Consider the following 16,874-nt stretch of genomic DNA (forward strand, 5'->3'; position numbering starts at 1 on the left):
AATCTTGAAGCATTTATTGTTTCTAGATATCAAATTTCTTCAATATAATAAGAGGATTAAAATTGATTGTAATGTCAAACTTCTAGGATTATAAAAATGCCTACAGAAAATATCTATGTAACATCTTATATGCCATTTTTATAACCTCATACACACCTATATGTGAATTTCAGATTTTCATGAAAAAGGAGATTATAATCCAGGTGTTTGGAACAGTTCATGGGTAAGGTCTGCAACAGTCATGGGTCAGGTCTGGAACAGTTATGGGTCAGGTCTGGAACAGTCATGGGTAAGGTCTAGAACAGTCATGGGTAAGGTCTGGAACAGCTCATGGATAAGGTCTGCAACAGTCATTGGTAAGGTCTGGAACAGTCATGGGTAAGGTCTGGAACAGCTCATGGATAAGGTCTGCAACAGTCATGGGTAAGGTCTGCAGCAGTCATGGGTAAGGTCTGCAACAGTCATGGGTAAGGTCTGGAACAGTTCATGGATAAGGTCTAGAACAGTCATGGGTAAGGTCTGGTCTTCTGATCACAGTTGTTCACCTATTCAAGGCAAATGAGAAGGAACACTGGGAAATGCAAATTCTCAGGCCCTGCCCAGGTGCTCCCTGCATCAGGAGCTATGGGAGAGGGGTCGGCCTCTGTGCTGCAACCTCTCCTCCTGGTGATTCTGATAAACAGGAACCTGTGAGAACCACTACCCACAAACACTCCCAGGGAAGAACCATAGCTTAACTGTCTGCACCCGCAGTCAGTCACTGAAGGGGAAAATGGCTGGTCCCCTACCAAGAGCTTGGACAGGTTGCTCAGATACCCAGCTGGGACCAAAAGGATTTTACAGCAGGAGGGGCTGGCGTGGTTGGAGACTGTGGAGCAGGAGGCCAATGGCCCCACATTAAATCACTCTTTCTCATGCAGACGTTTCTAACATAGGCCAGGAATGGCTGGCTTTAAAGAATTCTTCCCTGCGGTGGGTCCTAACAGAGGACACACACCCTCTATTCTGAGACACACCTACTGGTACCCCAGCCCCCAGAGTTCTTGATGGTGGAAATCTAAGACAGAAACAGTTTCTCAGGGTGATCTTGCATACTTTTTTCAGGCCCCTTTCAATGACATGCTTCTCTTGGTTTAATTCACACTTCATTTAAAGAGGGTTTATGCTCAGAGAAAGTAGAATATTCTTGGAGTTTCTCTGAGCTAAAGGTGAGCTTGTCTAGAGAAAGACGCAGGGGTGAGAATAAGCCTGTGGAAACGACAAGGCAAGAACTCAGCATGGACACTCTTTAGGAGGTTTATAGAGGCCACGTTGTCATCCAGGACGTTTCCCTGGGAGGGGAATCCACGGCTTTGCAACTTCCTGGCCAGTGTGAGGGCCACCAATCGGCTGTAACCTTTCCTGCGATGGTCAGGTAGGGTGTAGCCATGACACATGGTGGCGAACTGGTCTGTGATACCCCAGGACACTGGGTTTCCCTTCTCATCACGCACACACACGCTGGGAAAGCAGGCGATGAGTTTGGCTAGGTATCGGAGGCACTGCTGGTTGCCGCCACGTGACCAAGTCCGGTTGAGGAGATCAGCATCTGAGACACTTAGGTAGGTCAGTCTCGGGGAAGGCCCAGCTCTAGGAAAAAAATAAATAAATAAATAAATGGACCCTCGGAGTCACGTGACTATCAATAGCTGCCCTTTTCATACGGATTTAAAATGAGAAATCATCTCCGAGACTGTGTCTGGCTTTTTCAAAAATTTAAAACCTAAACAACGTCCCACTTGAAAGATGAAACATGCATGCTCAGTTTAGTTTTATGCCCATTTGTTTTGGTCAGCTCTGCAGACTGCGGTGTGGCGGAGGCGGCTGCATCTCCACTCTCTCTGGGAGAGGGAGTACAACTTAACTTAGGTTTGGATTGTTTACGTACTCACACAGGTTCTTACGGTTCAGCCAGTTACCAGCAGGCTGGAATCACTCCCAAAGGAGGCAGACACCTAGCTGATGCCAAGCATGTGATTCCCTAGTTTGCTCTCACATGTGTGTCCACCTGGATGGGTGGAATGCTGGAATCTCTTTTGATTTTGAGTGCTGCCAGACTCTTGAGTCATTCCTTGCACAAATAAGCAAGGCTACAGTTAACACACACATCCATGTGTATTTACCTGTTATTATTGTTGTTGTTGTTACTATTAATTTCACCCAGAATTGCCCTTAAAGGATGTTTGTGAAGTCTTAGGAAGTCCAGATTTTTTTTTTTTGAGCCCTAATATTTTGGGACTAAATTGTGTTCTAGCATTCAGGATTCTTCTGCTTTTGCATAGCCAAGGCTAGAAAATGAATACAAGTCGCTATGCATATGCACATACTCTGGAAGAATTAGCTTTGCCTGGTTTCCCCCCTGTTGCTTCTCTCTAGACTGAATATCCTCAGTTTTTCACTGGCCAACTTTTGCAGGACACTAGCTTTTATTTATTTTAATTGTATAATAGAAGTGTCTAGTGGTTTTATATGTAAAAGCCCTGATGTCAAGATAAAGTTCCTGGTACATTTTAAGAACTGAAACAAGGGGCTGGGCTCAGGGTTAAGAGCACTCGATATTCTTTCAGAGACCTGAGTTCAATTCCCAGCACCCACATGCTGTCTCACAGCCACCTATGAGGAGATCTGATACCCTCTTCTGGCATGCAGGCACACACAGAGACAGAGTGTTCATACACATAAATAAATTGATCTTAAGAAAAGGAAGAACTGAAACAAATTATAACCTATGTGCCTTGGAAGCCTTGGAATTTGCTTACATTGTGAATTTGTCAATACTACTTAACCCATTGACTAGTAAAGACTCATATTGTAGCCCTGTTGTGGTTGTAAAAATGTATCTAATTCACTTTTCTTAGTGGCCATCAGCTGTAGGCTTGGCCAATCTTCTATTCAGGGGGGAAGAGGGGAAACTGACTTATGATTTTTCAGTTCAACTTTGAAAGTATACTTCAAAGAAAGGGCAGAGGACTTCAAGCAGAAACGTTGCCAAGGCAAGGATCTCAGGCACAGTGTGTCACACATTTGTACCCGAAGGACCAAGCATGTGGAGTACCGTCCACAGTCTGAGAATGGCTTTGGGGCTAACGACAAAATGTCACTGCTACGTGGGATCACCAGACTAAGTCCCATACTTTGGAATGGACAAGGATATTTTGAATAAGATACAGAAGTATGGGGGAGATTGCAAAAATAGGATTACTTCCAGAAGAGATTCCAGAAGGCTCGCTATTATACTACTAACACACCATGGGAAAGGGCTGTGTACAGCAAAAGGCACAAGACAATGAAGGGAAACGCTGAAGGACGGTGAAAGCACTGGAAAATTACACTTGTGGTAGGTGTCTAATATCCAGAATACTCGGAATGAGGGAAACCCAATGAAGATAAAGCCAAATAACCCCATCTAGAAACGATCAGCGGGCCTACAGAGACATTTTTAAAAATAAGGTATACAAATGGCCAAGAGGTATATGAAAAAACTCCAAATCAAACCCACTCTGAAACATCACCTCACTGCAGTTAGAATGGTTCCTGTCCAGAAGTCAAAAGACAACAAGGGGTAGTGAAGATGGGAAAAGGAAACTTTATACAGCACTGGGAGGAAGGTAAATTAGTACAGCTATGAAGGAAAACAGTGTGGAATACCTCAAAGAATTCAAATTACAATTGTAATATGATCAAGACACCCTATTCCTGAGAATATACCCCAAAGTAGTAAAGTCAGTCCCTGTTGACCACAGCATGCTTGACAATGAGCAAGACAAGGATTCATGTTAAGCATGTATGAACAATGTAATATATACACAATGAAATAGTATTCATCCTTAAAAAGAAGACTCAATCTTATCATCTGCAAAAACATGGATGAGACTGTTATTATATTAAGCAGAACAAGCCAAGTGCAGAAAGACAAAAAGCACGTGATCTCACATACATGAAGAATCTAAAAAAAATAATCTCCAGAAAGCAGAGCCTGAAATAGTGGCTAGTCTAGTCTAGAGAAAGCAAGTGGGGTGGGGAATCTTTGTCTTACCCAGGAGTCAGGGCACACACCTTTATTCACAGCACTTGGGAGGCAGAGGCAGGTAGATCTCTGAGTTTGAGGGCATCCTGGTCTATAGAGAGTTCCAGGACAGCCAGGGCAGCACAGAGAATCCCTGTGTTGAACCCCCACCATCACTAAAAAAATAAAAATAAAACCAAAAATCTTCTCTTTTAGATATACATCTTAAAGGTGCTAGGATTAAGAATAAAGTGCATGGCATTCTGTTTCAGTTAATTGAGTAGAAGTTCTCAGTATGTATGTGAAAGTTGACCCCTGTGCTGGGGGAGGGTTTTCTCCTTTCAGTGTTTGTGTGTTTCCATATTGTGAAAACATGAAAGAAAGTCCTAGTGATTTCCTGAGATTTCAGGGTTAGTTTGTGCTTACCAGGTTCTCTAACACCTACCATAGGAGCACAGAACTAACATGAATGGAGGTGGGCACCTTTTAATCAACCTTGTTTCATTCTTTTAAAAAAAAAAAGTGTGTGTGTGTGTGTGTGTGTGTGTGTGTGTGTGTGCACATGTCAACGTGAGGTGTCTTCTTCAGTTGTTCTCCACTCTGTCTTTTGCGACAGGGTCTTCCACTAAACCAGAGCTGACTACTTCAGCTAGACTGGATGGCCAGCAAGCATCAGAGAGGCTTTTATTTGCCCCAGAGCAACAGGTGTTTGCTGCCACAACTAACTTTTAAGTGGGTGCTGGGACTTCTAACTTAGGTATTTGTGCTTGTGTCAAAGGCATTTTACCTGAGTGAGCTATCTATCCCCCTAGCTCCTAGACCCCAATTCTGAGAAGAGATTGAGGTCCAGGAAGGATAAACTGAAGGGAAGATGCTCACGACACAAGGCCTCCAAATAAGAGAGGAGAGACAATGCAAACACACACTGACAAGTGTTTTTAAGGACCGCCTTCTCAAACTGAACTTCCTGTGATCAGTTCCTGGCCTCAGAACTCACTTTTGTGTTTAATTTCAACTCTGTTAGAAATAGAATCATGATGGTTCTACTTGAGAGGACAGAGAGAAAAGGAGAGGGATATATTTAAATCATTTAGTTCCTTGTCCTTAAAATCTCAACATAAATCAGTAAAACACCTCTAGCTTTAAACAACAGAATCCTCCCCAACTTTGGATGCAGACCATAGGGATTATTTAGAATTATATTATGAAGAATGGAACCAAGAAATGGCTTTTCCATACACACACACACACACACACACACACACACACACACACACATATACTACATATAATGTGAAAACACAGGTTTCATGAGCTCAGTGACTATAGACAAAGATACTGATTTGAATTTCAGAGAAATAATAAGCAGTGAAGCACAGGAAAGAGAAAAAGAGTGTACATGAACACACACACACACACACACACACACACACACACACACTCCTTAGCCCAATGACTCATTTCAAAAAGCCTAACTATTCTTTTGCGATAATAAGTATTCCAGCATTGTTGTTGGGACTTGCATAACAGTAAATCCAGCTCCAAACATAGAACTTGTTTTACATACAGGAAACCATGGTCTGGCACAGATGAAACAGGAGAAAAATGGACAGCCTTGAAGGAAGTCAGCTTTATATCCAAATCCAACAGCTTTGCATTGGCAACGGCTTTGGAAACAGCATATAATTCACTTTGCAGCCCTGGATAACGACAGACACAAAACCACAGTCATTCATTTCAGCATTTGTATGCCACATGTCATCAGTACCACTGTTTGATGTCATAACCATGATATCGTTAGTTATATATGTATTTCTACAGACATCCTCTACCTGGTCTACAAATCAAATCATGTAGTCATCACCAGTCATGATCTTCCACTTCTGCTGAAAAGACCTCAAGGAAATTTGGAATTTCTTACTCAAAGTTTTAGTTGTTAATTTTCTTAATGCCTCAGATTAAATTTCTTGAAGAGCATTGTCTTTTTTATTTATGACTTTAAAAATTAAAGATCAAGTGTTTATAAGAGTTTAAATTTATTTAATATGGTAAGGTGTGATGTTAGCTTCAAGTTGACAACACAGAATCACTTGGGAAGAGAGTCTCACTAAGGATTGACTACCTTGGGGTTAGCCTGTGGGCAGGTCTGTGCAGTATTGTCTTAATAAGTTAACTGATGTGGGGAGAACCAGCCCGCTGTGGCTGGCACCATATGGCAGGCATCGAGCCTGAACTGTTTAAGAGTAGAGAAATCAAACTGAATACAAGCAGCTAAGTAAGTGAGCATGTATGCACATACACTCGTTTCTCTGTGCTTGACTATGGATATAATATTGGAAGTTCGTGCCTTGACTTTCCCCAGGGATGCATGATGACCTGGAGCTGTAAGCTGAAATAAACTTCTTTCCCCCTTAAATTACATTTGTCATGCTATTTTATCATCCACAAGAATGAGACTAGAACACAAGGCAACTTTGAAGTTTCTCATCCATTTCCACAATGTCCATTATGGTATTCCAGGTGCAGCCTGGGGTTGGAAGGTTAAGCACAGTGAACCCACCCAGATCCCACTCATTTCTCACACTCATGCTACATTCTTGATACCCCTTTGTTTGGTATTTATTCAGCGGTGTTCTGGGCACCATCTCTTCCACCCCAGTACACAAATACAGGGTTTGGTGTCTGTTGTTAATAGCATTACCCTTCTCTCCAAGTCCCCCATTGTGGGAATTCAATCCATTCAACCAATGACCTTTGGGATATCTGGCCCAATGGGTGTGGCCCTTGCTGGGTACATGACCAGTTAAAACTGAGGATGGGGCGCGCTCGCTGTCTCTTGGGAGATGGGAGACCAGATGGTAGGTTCCCTTCATCACTGCACAGAATGGAGGAGGACGACGACAACGGCTGTTTACTTTGTTCTGTACCCATGAGTGTATTATTCCCATTTTATATCTTAATACAATCTTGATATCCTTTAACAGAATCTTGTGGATTCACATAACAGTCCCGCTGTTTTCTAGCCTTTGCAGTCTGACTCTTGGTGGACAGACCCCTCTGTAACTTGGCTTTCTATCTTCTAGTCTCATTACTGAAGCACGACAGTCTCTTTCTTCCCCTCCCCGCTCCATTTGTGAACCACTTCTCAGTATGACCTTGAGACTACAACTGGGTTTGAAGGCATATTGAACAGTATGGTGGTTGAACCTTGACGCCTCCTTCTGGTAGCTAAGCCTCAATAAAGACTACGAAGTTTACAAGTTAAAGCTATTAAAATTACAGCTGCAATAGTGAATATCCCTTATTATCAAACTGAGTTATATCTAAGTAATCAAAACGTCTGTATTTTATGGTTCTTTTTTTTTTTTTTGAAACAGTGTGCTATATATGTAGTCCATGTGGCTTAGGCAGCCTTAAACTGGAATCCTTCTGCCTCTGCCTCACAAGCACTGGGATTACAGGTGGGTGCCTCCATACCCAACACTCAAGATTGTCTACATGAGAAAAATAAGTGGTACAAGTCAAAGGTAACATACATACTCTAGTATAGGAATGACAACTCTATAAAACTCAAGTATGCATGTTAAGTATCTACGGGTCTGTCTCTGTCAACCTCTATATACTACTATATATGTATGTAATATCTTTTAGGAGATTTATAAAAAGAGTGTGTGCATGTGTGTATGTGTACACATACATGAGCACACTGACTACAGAGGCCGGAAGATAGTGTCAATTCCCTTAGAGCTGAAGTCACAGGTGGCTTCATGAGTTGCCTACACTAACAAGGGTCCTGGAAACTGAACTCTGATCCTCTGGAAGACCAGCAAGAATTCTTAACCACTCAGTCATCTCTCCAGTCTCCATGATATGTCTTTCTATACTTCTCTGGTATACATACCAAAAAAAGGAAAATGTGGGTATATAATATATACTTTGAACTTGACTTACCTTGTATTTGAAAAACTTGGTCCCAGTTAATAACATCACGATCTTCCAATAGCTGCTGGTAAGCTTTGACATCCTTGTAGAACACAGCATATGCATTAGTGTAATGGTCAAGGTTATCTGTCTCAGCCTAGGGCAGAAGACACAGTCATGAATATAACACGAAAGCATATCTTCTGGGTAATCCATATCCTAGAGAGATTAGCTATGATTACTATCTAGCTAATTTTCTATTGTTCAAATTAGTTACCTGGAAACAGAGGAACAAGAATGTGGCTAATACACTATAATGAGGAAAATAGAGATCTTGTGATTTTTCTTTCTTGATTCTTTCTTCCAGAACTAAGAAAGTTTTAAGATCTTTCAGACTTTCTAGGATTTAATTTATAAAAATAGAAACTGTAGTGGCTGGCAACTTCAGTCTCAGCTGAGGGGGGGGGGTTGTTGGGAGGCTGAGGCAGGAGAATTGCTTGATTCTAAGAGGCCAGCCTGGGGACTATAGAAAGAGTCACCTCAAAACAAAGGCAACAGCAGCGAAAGATGAAGAAGTTTGCTACAAATGTAGCTCGGCAGCTGGCCAGCATAGGCCAGATCTAGTTTGCTTTCTGTTGCTGTAAGAAAACAACTCTGACCAAAAGGCTTGGGGTGGGGTATTTGGCCTACATTTCCTGGTCACAGTCCTTCACTGAGGGAAGTCAGGTAGCAGCTGAAGAAGGTATTATGGAGGAATGCTTCTTTCTGGCTCTCGTTCAGCTAGCTTTCTTGTATAGCCAGAGTCTCTCACACGGAAAGCTGCACCCCACCCCCATGCTAATCATCACAGACATGGCAACAAGCCAGTGGAAACTGAACAGTGCCTCAGTTGAGACTGCCTCAGATGACTCTAGAACTCATCACATTAACAGCTGATGCTAATCAGGACACCTGGCTTTAACCCCTAGCTACACACAGACACACACACACAGACACACACACAGACACACACACACACACACACACACACACACACACACATACACAAAGAGAAAAGGTAAAACTCAGTGAGTAGAATGTAAGAATGACAGCCCTCAGTCTTCCCTCTGCAGAGGGCAGATCATCTTGGATCACTAGAGGTTCTCTTTGGCCTCAGAGGGAGAATGAGGTCATTGGTCTCATTGTGCTGACTTCCTTTAATTTTCTCAATTTTTTTTTTTCATTTCCCAAATTCATCAGTCCTAAGAAATACCTACTAGTGAAGGGAGCTAGTATGTTCATATTGTGTGCTTCATCTTGTGGTGGTATTGTGTTCCCCAAAATATTATGCACCCTAATAAACTTATCTGGGGTCAGAGAACAGACAGCCACTAGATACAGAGGCTAGAAAATGGTGGAACTCACGCCTTTAATCTTAGTATTCCAGAGGCAGAAATCTGCCTGGATCTCTGTGAGTTCAAGGCCATACTGGAAACAGCCAGGCATGGTGACACATGCCTTTAATCCCAGGAAGTGATGGCAGAAAGCAGAAAGATATTTAAGATGTGAGGACCAGGAACTAGAGCCTGATTAAGCTTTCAGGCTTTCAAGAAGCAGTTTAGCTGAGATCCATTTGGATGAGGACTCAGAGGCTTCCAGCCTGAGGAAACAGGATCAGCTGAGGAACTGGTGAGGTGAGGTGGGTGTGGCTTGTTCCGCTTCTCTGATCTTCCAGAGATCAGAGTTCACCCCAATACCTAGCCCAAGATTTGTTTTACTAATAAGAACTTTTAAGATTCGTGCTACATCATCTTCTAGAGATTGTGAGTCATTAAAGGAACACTTGCAGGCTAGCAGTCTTCCATATGCCTGAGACTCCAAAGGTGTCAACTACAAACCATGGATGAACTGCATACCAAGTGAAGATAATGTATGCTATTACAATGGTCATCCTGCTCCTTTTATCTAACCCGCTCTTTCCAGTTGGTGCCGATTTAACTTTTAACGTTTCTTATTTGCTTTTTAGCACTGTACCTCTCTCTGTCGCCGGGTGATGACAGCTTTGAAGTCCGGCCATGTGTCCAATACTACTTCCTTTTGAAAGGGATTTCCACGATTTATGTTCATCACCGCTCCATAAACCTGAGACAAGATAATCACAGCACTAGCTATTCCAATTGCATCACCTTCTTCCTCTCTACTCTAAAATCACACTTCCGAGAGAGGAGTTACAGATACATTCACGTGCATATACACAACACGGATTTCTTTAGAGTAGCCCTGAGAGAGGATTATAGATATATTCACACACATATACACAACATGTGTTTCTTTAGAGTCATCACTTCAAAGATGTTCATGGAAACCGATTAATAAGTCTGTTAAATCCTGATACCCTATCATCCTGAAGAAGCTGAGAGAATGCTTGGTGACTGAGCACCAATTAATATGAGGGTACTATGAGGAGCTGTTCTGTATCTTTCCCATCTTTTTCCTTCATGAGGAAAAATGTCTGTCCTAAAAACATCACGTATACCCAGAGCTGGTGAAAGTTGCAGCATAGCAAGGATTGTGGAGTTAATATTCATAATATTTTCATCATCATCATCATCATCATCATCATCAAACAGGAAACACCTAACTGTCCATCAACCCAAAGCCAACTTCCATGCTCACCACAGCCCCGTTTTTACATTTATTAGAATCTTTGATTTATGACATCTTTCACACTGTCACACAGTGATCAGCGGGCCCCCTTGGATTTTAGATAGAGACTTGAGTGACCAAGAGGTAGCAAACCTGCAACAAAAACTTCAGTCCTCAAGCATATTCTTACTTTCAGCGACACAAAATTCACCGTCATCTGTCATTTAAAACAGGTTACTTCTAAAATAACATAGTCTAGATTGCCCAAATTCCTCTAAGGAGTCCTCCAGAGCAACAGAAGGATGAGAGGAGCAGACTGGGACACTAACATGTTCATCAGAAAAGAGCAGTAATAGCCACATGTCGACATTATCTCCTAAATTAGTACAATAGAGAAACTTAGTACGATTAGGATTACACTACCTTGAGTGATTCAGGAAAGTGACTCTTCAACATTTTCTCCAGTATAAGTAATTTGGTGGAGCAGTTTAGCACCAACATCGTCTCCAAAGTTATGCACTTCCGCACCTAACTAGAAACTTGAAGATAGATATTTAATTTCTGCCTATTAACACTGGATGCTACTTGGAATATGCTGATTTCTTTTGGTATAACGCCGACGCTTCCTTTGAAGAGGATGGAAATGAAAGGTAGGGAGGCCGCAGGGTAGGTAAACCAGTGAATATGTGGAAATGGAGATCACTAGACCTAATCCTTTACAGAGGGGGCTACACAGCCACTATATTCTGATCATCCCCAGCAGGGAACTGGTAAGAGCTGGACTTCTACATTTAAGTGTGTTCTGTTTCAGTTAGTCTCAAATAGTTAGTCTCAAATAGCTTGTTGGCAGCAAGAAGGGAGGGCCTTCCCGGTTTGTTATTTTCCTTAGGATCACCTGCCGTGTAAGTTGTGTGTGATAGAAGAGAAATACAGACACCCGTGGACCAATGAATACAGGGAGGAAAGAAAAATAACTAGGTTTGACCCATGAAGCCAAATAAACCCCAACTCCTTTAGAGACAACGGTCTCCCTGGCTCTGGAGGCCTCCCTGCTGTTGGAGGACTGTAATGCTTGTCAACAAATGTCACCTTTGGTTTGTCCTGAACTCCTTCCTGTCTCTTAAGAGAAGGATAAAATGAAACCACCTGCTAGCTGTATTGTCCCCTAAATGCTGAGAAATAATTTTTTGAACACAGGTAAATATATATCTATACCTATCTATATAGATAGACATAACAACTAAGTTGAAATTAAAATTCAGGCAAATGGAAAGTAAGATATAAAAGGAATAGAGCCAAGAGAAAATTTAGTCTATAAACATAGACTGTAGTCCAGCAGATAGAATCTTATTTCTAGATTCCATATATGATAACCAGCTGCCTTCTAACTAAGATTTATTTGTAACTGCCGAATCAATCCTGGCAGTGTTGTGGCAGTTATCTGTAGATGTTCAAAGAACAATTAAAAAAAAAAAACCTGTCTCCTGACACACATTTTCAGTGAAGTTCAATGGAGAACTTTATTGTCCTATTTCACTTCTTATGATGTAAACAAAAGTCACTATTTATTGCTCCTTTTATTTACTTAAATAAAAAATCTTTTGTTAGTAATTTCCTGTTTAAAATGTGTGGGTAAGCAATGGGGCAGTGCTTGGCCCTAAAAGGGACAGCTTTATCTCTCTCTCTAAGGCTCAGGGAGTACAGGAGAGGTAGGGAGAAAGGGCCAGAGGGTCGGAATGTGCAGCAAAAGATGTTTCCTTAACATGACATGACTGTTGCACTCGTGGACTCCCCGTGGTTGCGGTTTTCTCTATAAGATTAGACCTGTTAACATGTCATCATGGATGGAGAGTGAGAGGCTCCTCGTCTCTGGGACTGACTGTTGGCAATTAACAGGTCTTAAGGAAGGGTATGCCATTTTCTTCAGTGCTGAAGCCATTGATGAGTGGCCCTTGTTCCACTGAGTAACCTCCCACCCATATTCAAGGGGAAGGAACTCTAATCAAGGGTAGTGGCCTTGCACAAAAGGAAGATATGGTGGGGAGGGTTCGTTAGGAAGGGGGATAAGACAGGGGGGAATGGCAGGCAGCAGAGGTGAAAGGAAATAAAGCTCATGCCATAAATATGCAAAACTGTCAAACAATTAAAAAAATTTAAAACCGGCTCCTAGGCATAGTGCACAACCACTGCTTAGATATTCCCAAGTGCAAGGAGGCTTTGGTGTCTTGCAGGAAAAACACGTTAAGTAAGCATTGTTCCAGCATGAGTTTTAGTGTTACTGACCAGTTCGATGAGAGCCAATCAGCAATACATATCGAATTAAACAATGTCTTTAAATAAAGAAAACACAAAGTGAGGTTATGTACTGTGAGTGAAAACTTTTGTAGGAACCTAACTCAGTGTCACTAGGAGCAATGTTTCAGTATCAACTAGATCAGTGTAGCACATGACATTACAGACTAAAACCCTCCACAGTGAGAAATGACAGGCTGGGAGCTCACATCTGACACTAAATCTTTCCAGCCGCTAACACGAGAGAAAGATACACGATTAGCTGCTGCTTCGGCCGTCTGTAAAGTTATTCCATGTTCTTTTCCTGGCATTCACTTCGTTTTACCTGTCTGCCATGGCTACACTGCAGCAGTCCAGTTTCCTACATTCAAAGCCTCCCTGGATCAGTCTCCCTTCTAGGCTTAGTTCTTGCCAACAAACTACTCAGGTGAAAAAAATTAAAACCAGACATTTCCCAGGGCCTTCCACACATGATACTAACTTTAATACACAAGATGTGAAAATGCCTGTTCAGTAAACAGTGATGAATTTCATAGGTGATCTTCACTAAATGTGAAGATTTGGTTAACGCCACAAAACAGAATATGAAAATTCCCATAGATCAAGAAAGTTACCAGACTGTCATATCCTTCCCACTCCACTACAGGTCCTTAATAATCAGAATGTCTTCTAGAATTGGAAAGTAAAGGTTTATAACCCTTTGAGGTAAACTTCTATCAATAGGCACACACATAAAATCTTGCCAAGGAAAATAAGGTTTTCAAGTTTTAAGAACTCAAGTTTCTTCAGGGACATTGTTTATCAACACAGGAAAAGTATTTGGAAAATTTTATTGACCAATCATACAATTGAAGCATGACTCACTCTTGGAAAATGATTTTTATAAATAAGTAAAACAATGTTTTCATAGTGGTACACAATGGCCAGCATCTTTTTTTTTTTTTATTTTTAGGGGAGAGCTCATATGAACATAGGCTCCTGCTACCATAAATTATGCAATCCTGTTTACCAAATTTGTAGAAATTTCAGGGGTCAGTACATGCTAGGTGTGATGGAAGAACCTTTGAGTCTTGCCCTGGGAAAACTACCTTCTTTATTATGGTTATCTCTGCTGCCAGTAAGCTGTTAAATTATATTTAAATTGCAATTATTAATTTTAAAATGTTTTTTTTCTAGGGCTACTTTATCAAAAGTACTACAATCTGAGTCATCTAACACAAAAGAAGTTCACTTTTTCCACAGCTCTGGAGGCTAGCTAGTGAGGAAAGGGTTTTGGTAGGCATGCTGTTGCTCTAGGCAAGAGTCTTTTGCTCCTCCAGCCTCTGGAAGCTGCTGAAAGCAGACTCCAGTTCACAGAACTGTGTCTAGGGAAGCTCCTTGCTGAAGTGAAGAGCAATGCCTCTGACGAAATGTCAATTTTAAGGCTACTATTTGAGGAATTCATAGTTGTTTTCGGGGGCAGCAGATTTGCATGTTTTAAAACCATTTTCCTTCAGCTAATCTTTGAATGCAGCTCTGATTTCTGATTCTGATATAAATACCATGTAACAGGAAAAAACCAAAACCAAAACCAAAACCAAACAAAAAACCAAAACACACACACACACACACACACACCAAAAAGCATCTCATCAATTAGGTGCACAATTCCTGTGTTTTTTTCTCTGTATGTGGCACTTTAGACTGTAGGGGAAATGAATCAAAATTAGGGTTGATCCAGCTGGGCTCTCCCGCTCCCCCAAGCTCTCCTTCCCTCCACCCTCGCCCTTCACTACCCCCACTCATATGACCGTTGTCATTTCTTTTTAAACAAGGAAAGTTTCTTTTGAGGACTTGTAATCCATTGCTTGTAATTACCACGTATTAAAGGACATTTGGTTCAGATGATGTATCTTTTGTTACTCGTTATAATCACACCACAGAGCAGTTTAAGACATTGTAATGCTTCTTTTCCCACCGAAATTTAAGGAGAAAAATGAAACCACACCAAAGTATTCTTTCCTGTAAACCTCATAACGTATCCTATCTATCTAAGGTGAATTTTATCTTTTCTGTTTCTCTCCTTCCTTCCTAATGATAGACTGATGACTTGGAGAGTGTTACTTTCATAACATACCTTGCTGTTGAGCGTTCAGTCGCAAACAGGTGTTTTAGCTGCGTCCATGCAGGGCTGCTTCTGTGTAAATGGTAAACTTAGACGTCTGGGCTACTTTTCTCATTAAGCCTTAGTGAAAAGAGGAGGGAGAATGTCCCTACCTGGGGAAGGGGTGGGGTTTATGCAGGGCCTAATAATCATCTCAAAAACAGCGCAGGTATTTTTCTGGCCCTTTCTTTTCAACCCCATCTAGTCTTGTAGTGTGAAATTCAGCATATGAATCTTGAGCAGGAGATGGCTAGTCAGATACATTTTATACACACAGCCTACCAATTTATTAGAATTCTATGGGTGGGGTGTTGGGGGAGAAAATAGGAACAGAAGCCAGGCAAAGGTAGTACAATTGGAAAATGTGTTTGTACCAACTTCTCGGATGTTTTTAAATTGTTTGCAAGGAAATGATTTTGTTGCCCTAAACTTTCAAAGCTAAAAAACCGCAGAAAAGGGTATTTGTGGAACTGAGAGTCATTTTGAGAATTTTAATTCCTTCACCACATCCTTTTAAATGAAAAGTCAGGTTTCGAATTTCCACTACCAAGTGGGCACTGAACGAGCATCTCAGCACATGATGTGCTCCACGGGTCTTCAGATAATAAGCTGCAGAAATGTGTCCCTGGCACACAGGGCTGCTTTCTTGAAGTGGTCATGAAGGAGGACACTGTTTACCATCCTAGCGGCTAAGACTAGGTAAGTTAGGATGTTCTTACTAAGACACTAAGGAATAAAATGAGTAACCCAGCAATTGAAAACCTGCAGTTTGAGAATTCATTCTGTCAATTACCTTGTGCTAAAATTAAGGCTGTGAAGAGAGGGAAGAGGGATTATATGAGCAAAGTGGGTTAAGATCATCATGGGGAAATCTAGAGACAACTGAACCAAGCTCGTAGGAACTCACTTTTAGACTGACAGCTGTGGAACCTGCATGGGTCTGGACTAGGCCCTCTACATAGTGGAAATACTTGTGTAGCTGGGTCTGTTTGAGGGGCCCCTGGCAGTGTGATCAGGATCTGTTTCTGGTGCATGAGCTGGCTTTCTGGAGCCCATTACCTATGATGGCACAATTTAAACAGCCTTGATGCAGTGGGGACGGGCTTGGACCTGCCTCAACTGAATGAACCAGGCTTTGCTGACTCCCCATGGGAGGCCTTACCCCTTTTGGGGGGAGGGTTGAGACTGGGGGGAGTAGCAGGAGGAGGGATGAGAGGGGGATCTGTGGTTGGTATGTAAAAGAAAATTTTTTTTTTTTTAAATAAAAAAGAACTAAGGGTGTTAGATACTGGCATAATGATAAAAACGCAAGGCTTATACAAGCAATATATAGCTTTTTGTGGTCGTAAGAGTTTTCTAAGTAGTTTTTAAATAAATGCTAAGAAATATAGAATGAGTCTGAGGCTAGCCTGGTCCACAGAGTGAGTTACAGGACAGCCAGGGCTACATAGAGAAACCCTGCCTCAGGGAAAATAAAAAAAGAAATACAACCTTAAAAAATGAACTGGGGGGCTGGAGAGATGGCTCAGAGGTTAAGAGCACTGTTTGTTCTTCCAAAGGTCCTGAGTTCAATTCCCAGCAACCACAAGGTGGCTCACAACCATCTATAATGAGATCTGGCACCCTCTTCTGGCCTGCAGGGATATGTGCAGACAGAACACTGTATACATAATAAATAAATAAATCTTTAAAAAAAAAATGAACTGATACTATTATTGCAAGATAGAACCATGTGTGTATAGAGCATCCAAGGGAATTATTTAAAGTTACAGGTAAGGTTATTATTCATGGCCTTTGAGAGCTAAGTGTCTCCCGAAATGTAAGTGATATCCTGTAGAAGTGTTCCTA

General features: G+C 41.6%; 1 protein-coding gene across 1 annotated transcript; it reads right to left on the minus strand.

The window, feature by feature from the left end:
- Positions 1-446: 446 nt before the first annotated feature.
- On the minus strand, positions 447-11,410 carry Glyatl3 (glycine-N-acyltransferase like 3). The gene is made up of 5 exons (XM_059281764.1): positions 11,015-11,410; positions 9,980-10,087; positions 7,997-8,123; positions 5,613-5,745; positions 447-1,629 (listed from the first exon to the last, which is right to left on the minus strand). The coding sequence occupies exons 1-5, from the start codon at positions 11,090-11,092 to the stop codon at positions 1,203-1,205; spliced, it is 873 nt and encodes a 290-aa protein (XP_059137747.1). The 5' UTR covers positions 11,093-11,410; the 3' UTR covers positions 447-1,202.
- Between the last annotated feature and the right edge of the window lie 5,464 nt (positions 11,411-16,874).

The sequence above is a fragment of the Peromyscus eremicus genome, chromosome 16_21, assembly GCF_949786415.1.
Source record: "Peromyscus eremicus chromosome 16_21, PerEre_H2_v1, whole genome shotgun sequence".
NCBI lineage: Eukaryota > Metazoa > Chordata > Mammalia > Rodentia > Cricetidae > Peromyscus > Peromyscus eremicus.

What these genes read in the sequence shown, in the direction of transcription:
- Glyatl3 (XM_059281764.1), bottom strand. Translation starts at nt 11,092, where the DNA reads ATGTTGGTGCTAAACTGCTCCACCAAATTACTTATACTGGAGAAAATG. An exon ending in TCACCCGGCGACAGAGAGAG is followed by an intron (nt 8,124 to 9,979) that starts GTACAGTGCTAA and finishes CTTCTGCCCTAG; the next exon opens with GCTGAGACAGATAACCTTGA. An exon ending in GTGCCAGACCATGGTTTCCT is followed by an intron (nt 1,630 to 5,612) that starts GTATGTAAAACA and finishes TTTTTTTCCTAG; the next exon opens with AGCTGGGCCTTCCCCGAGAC.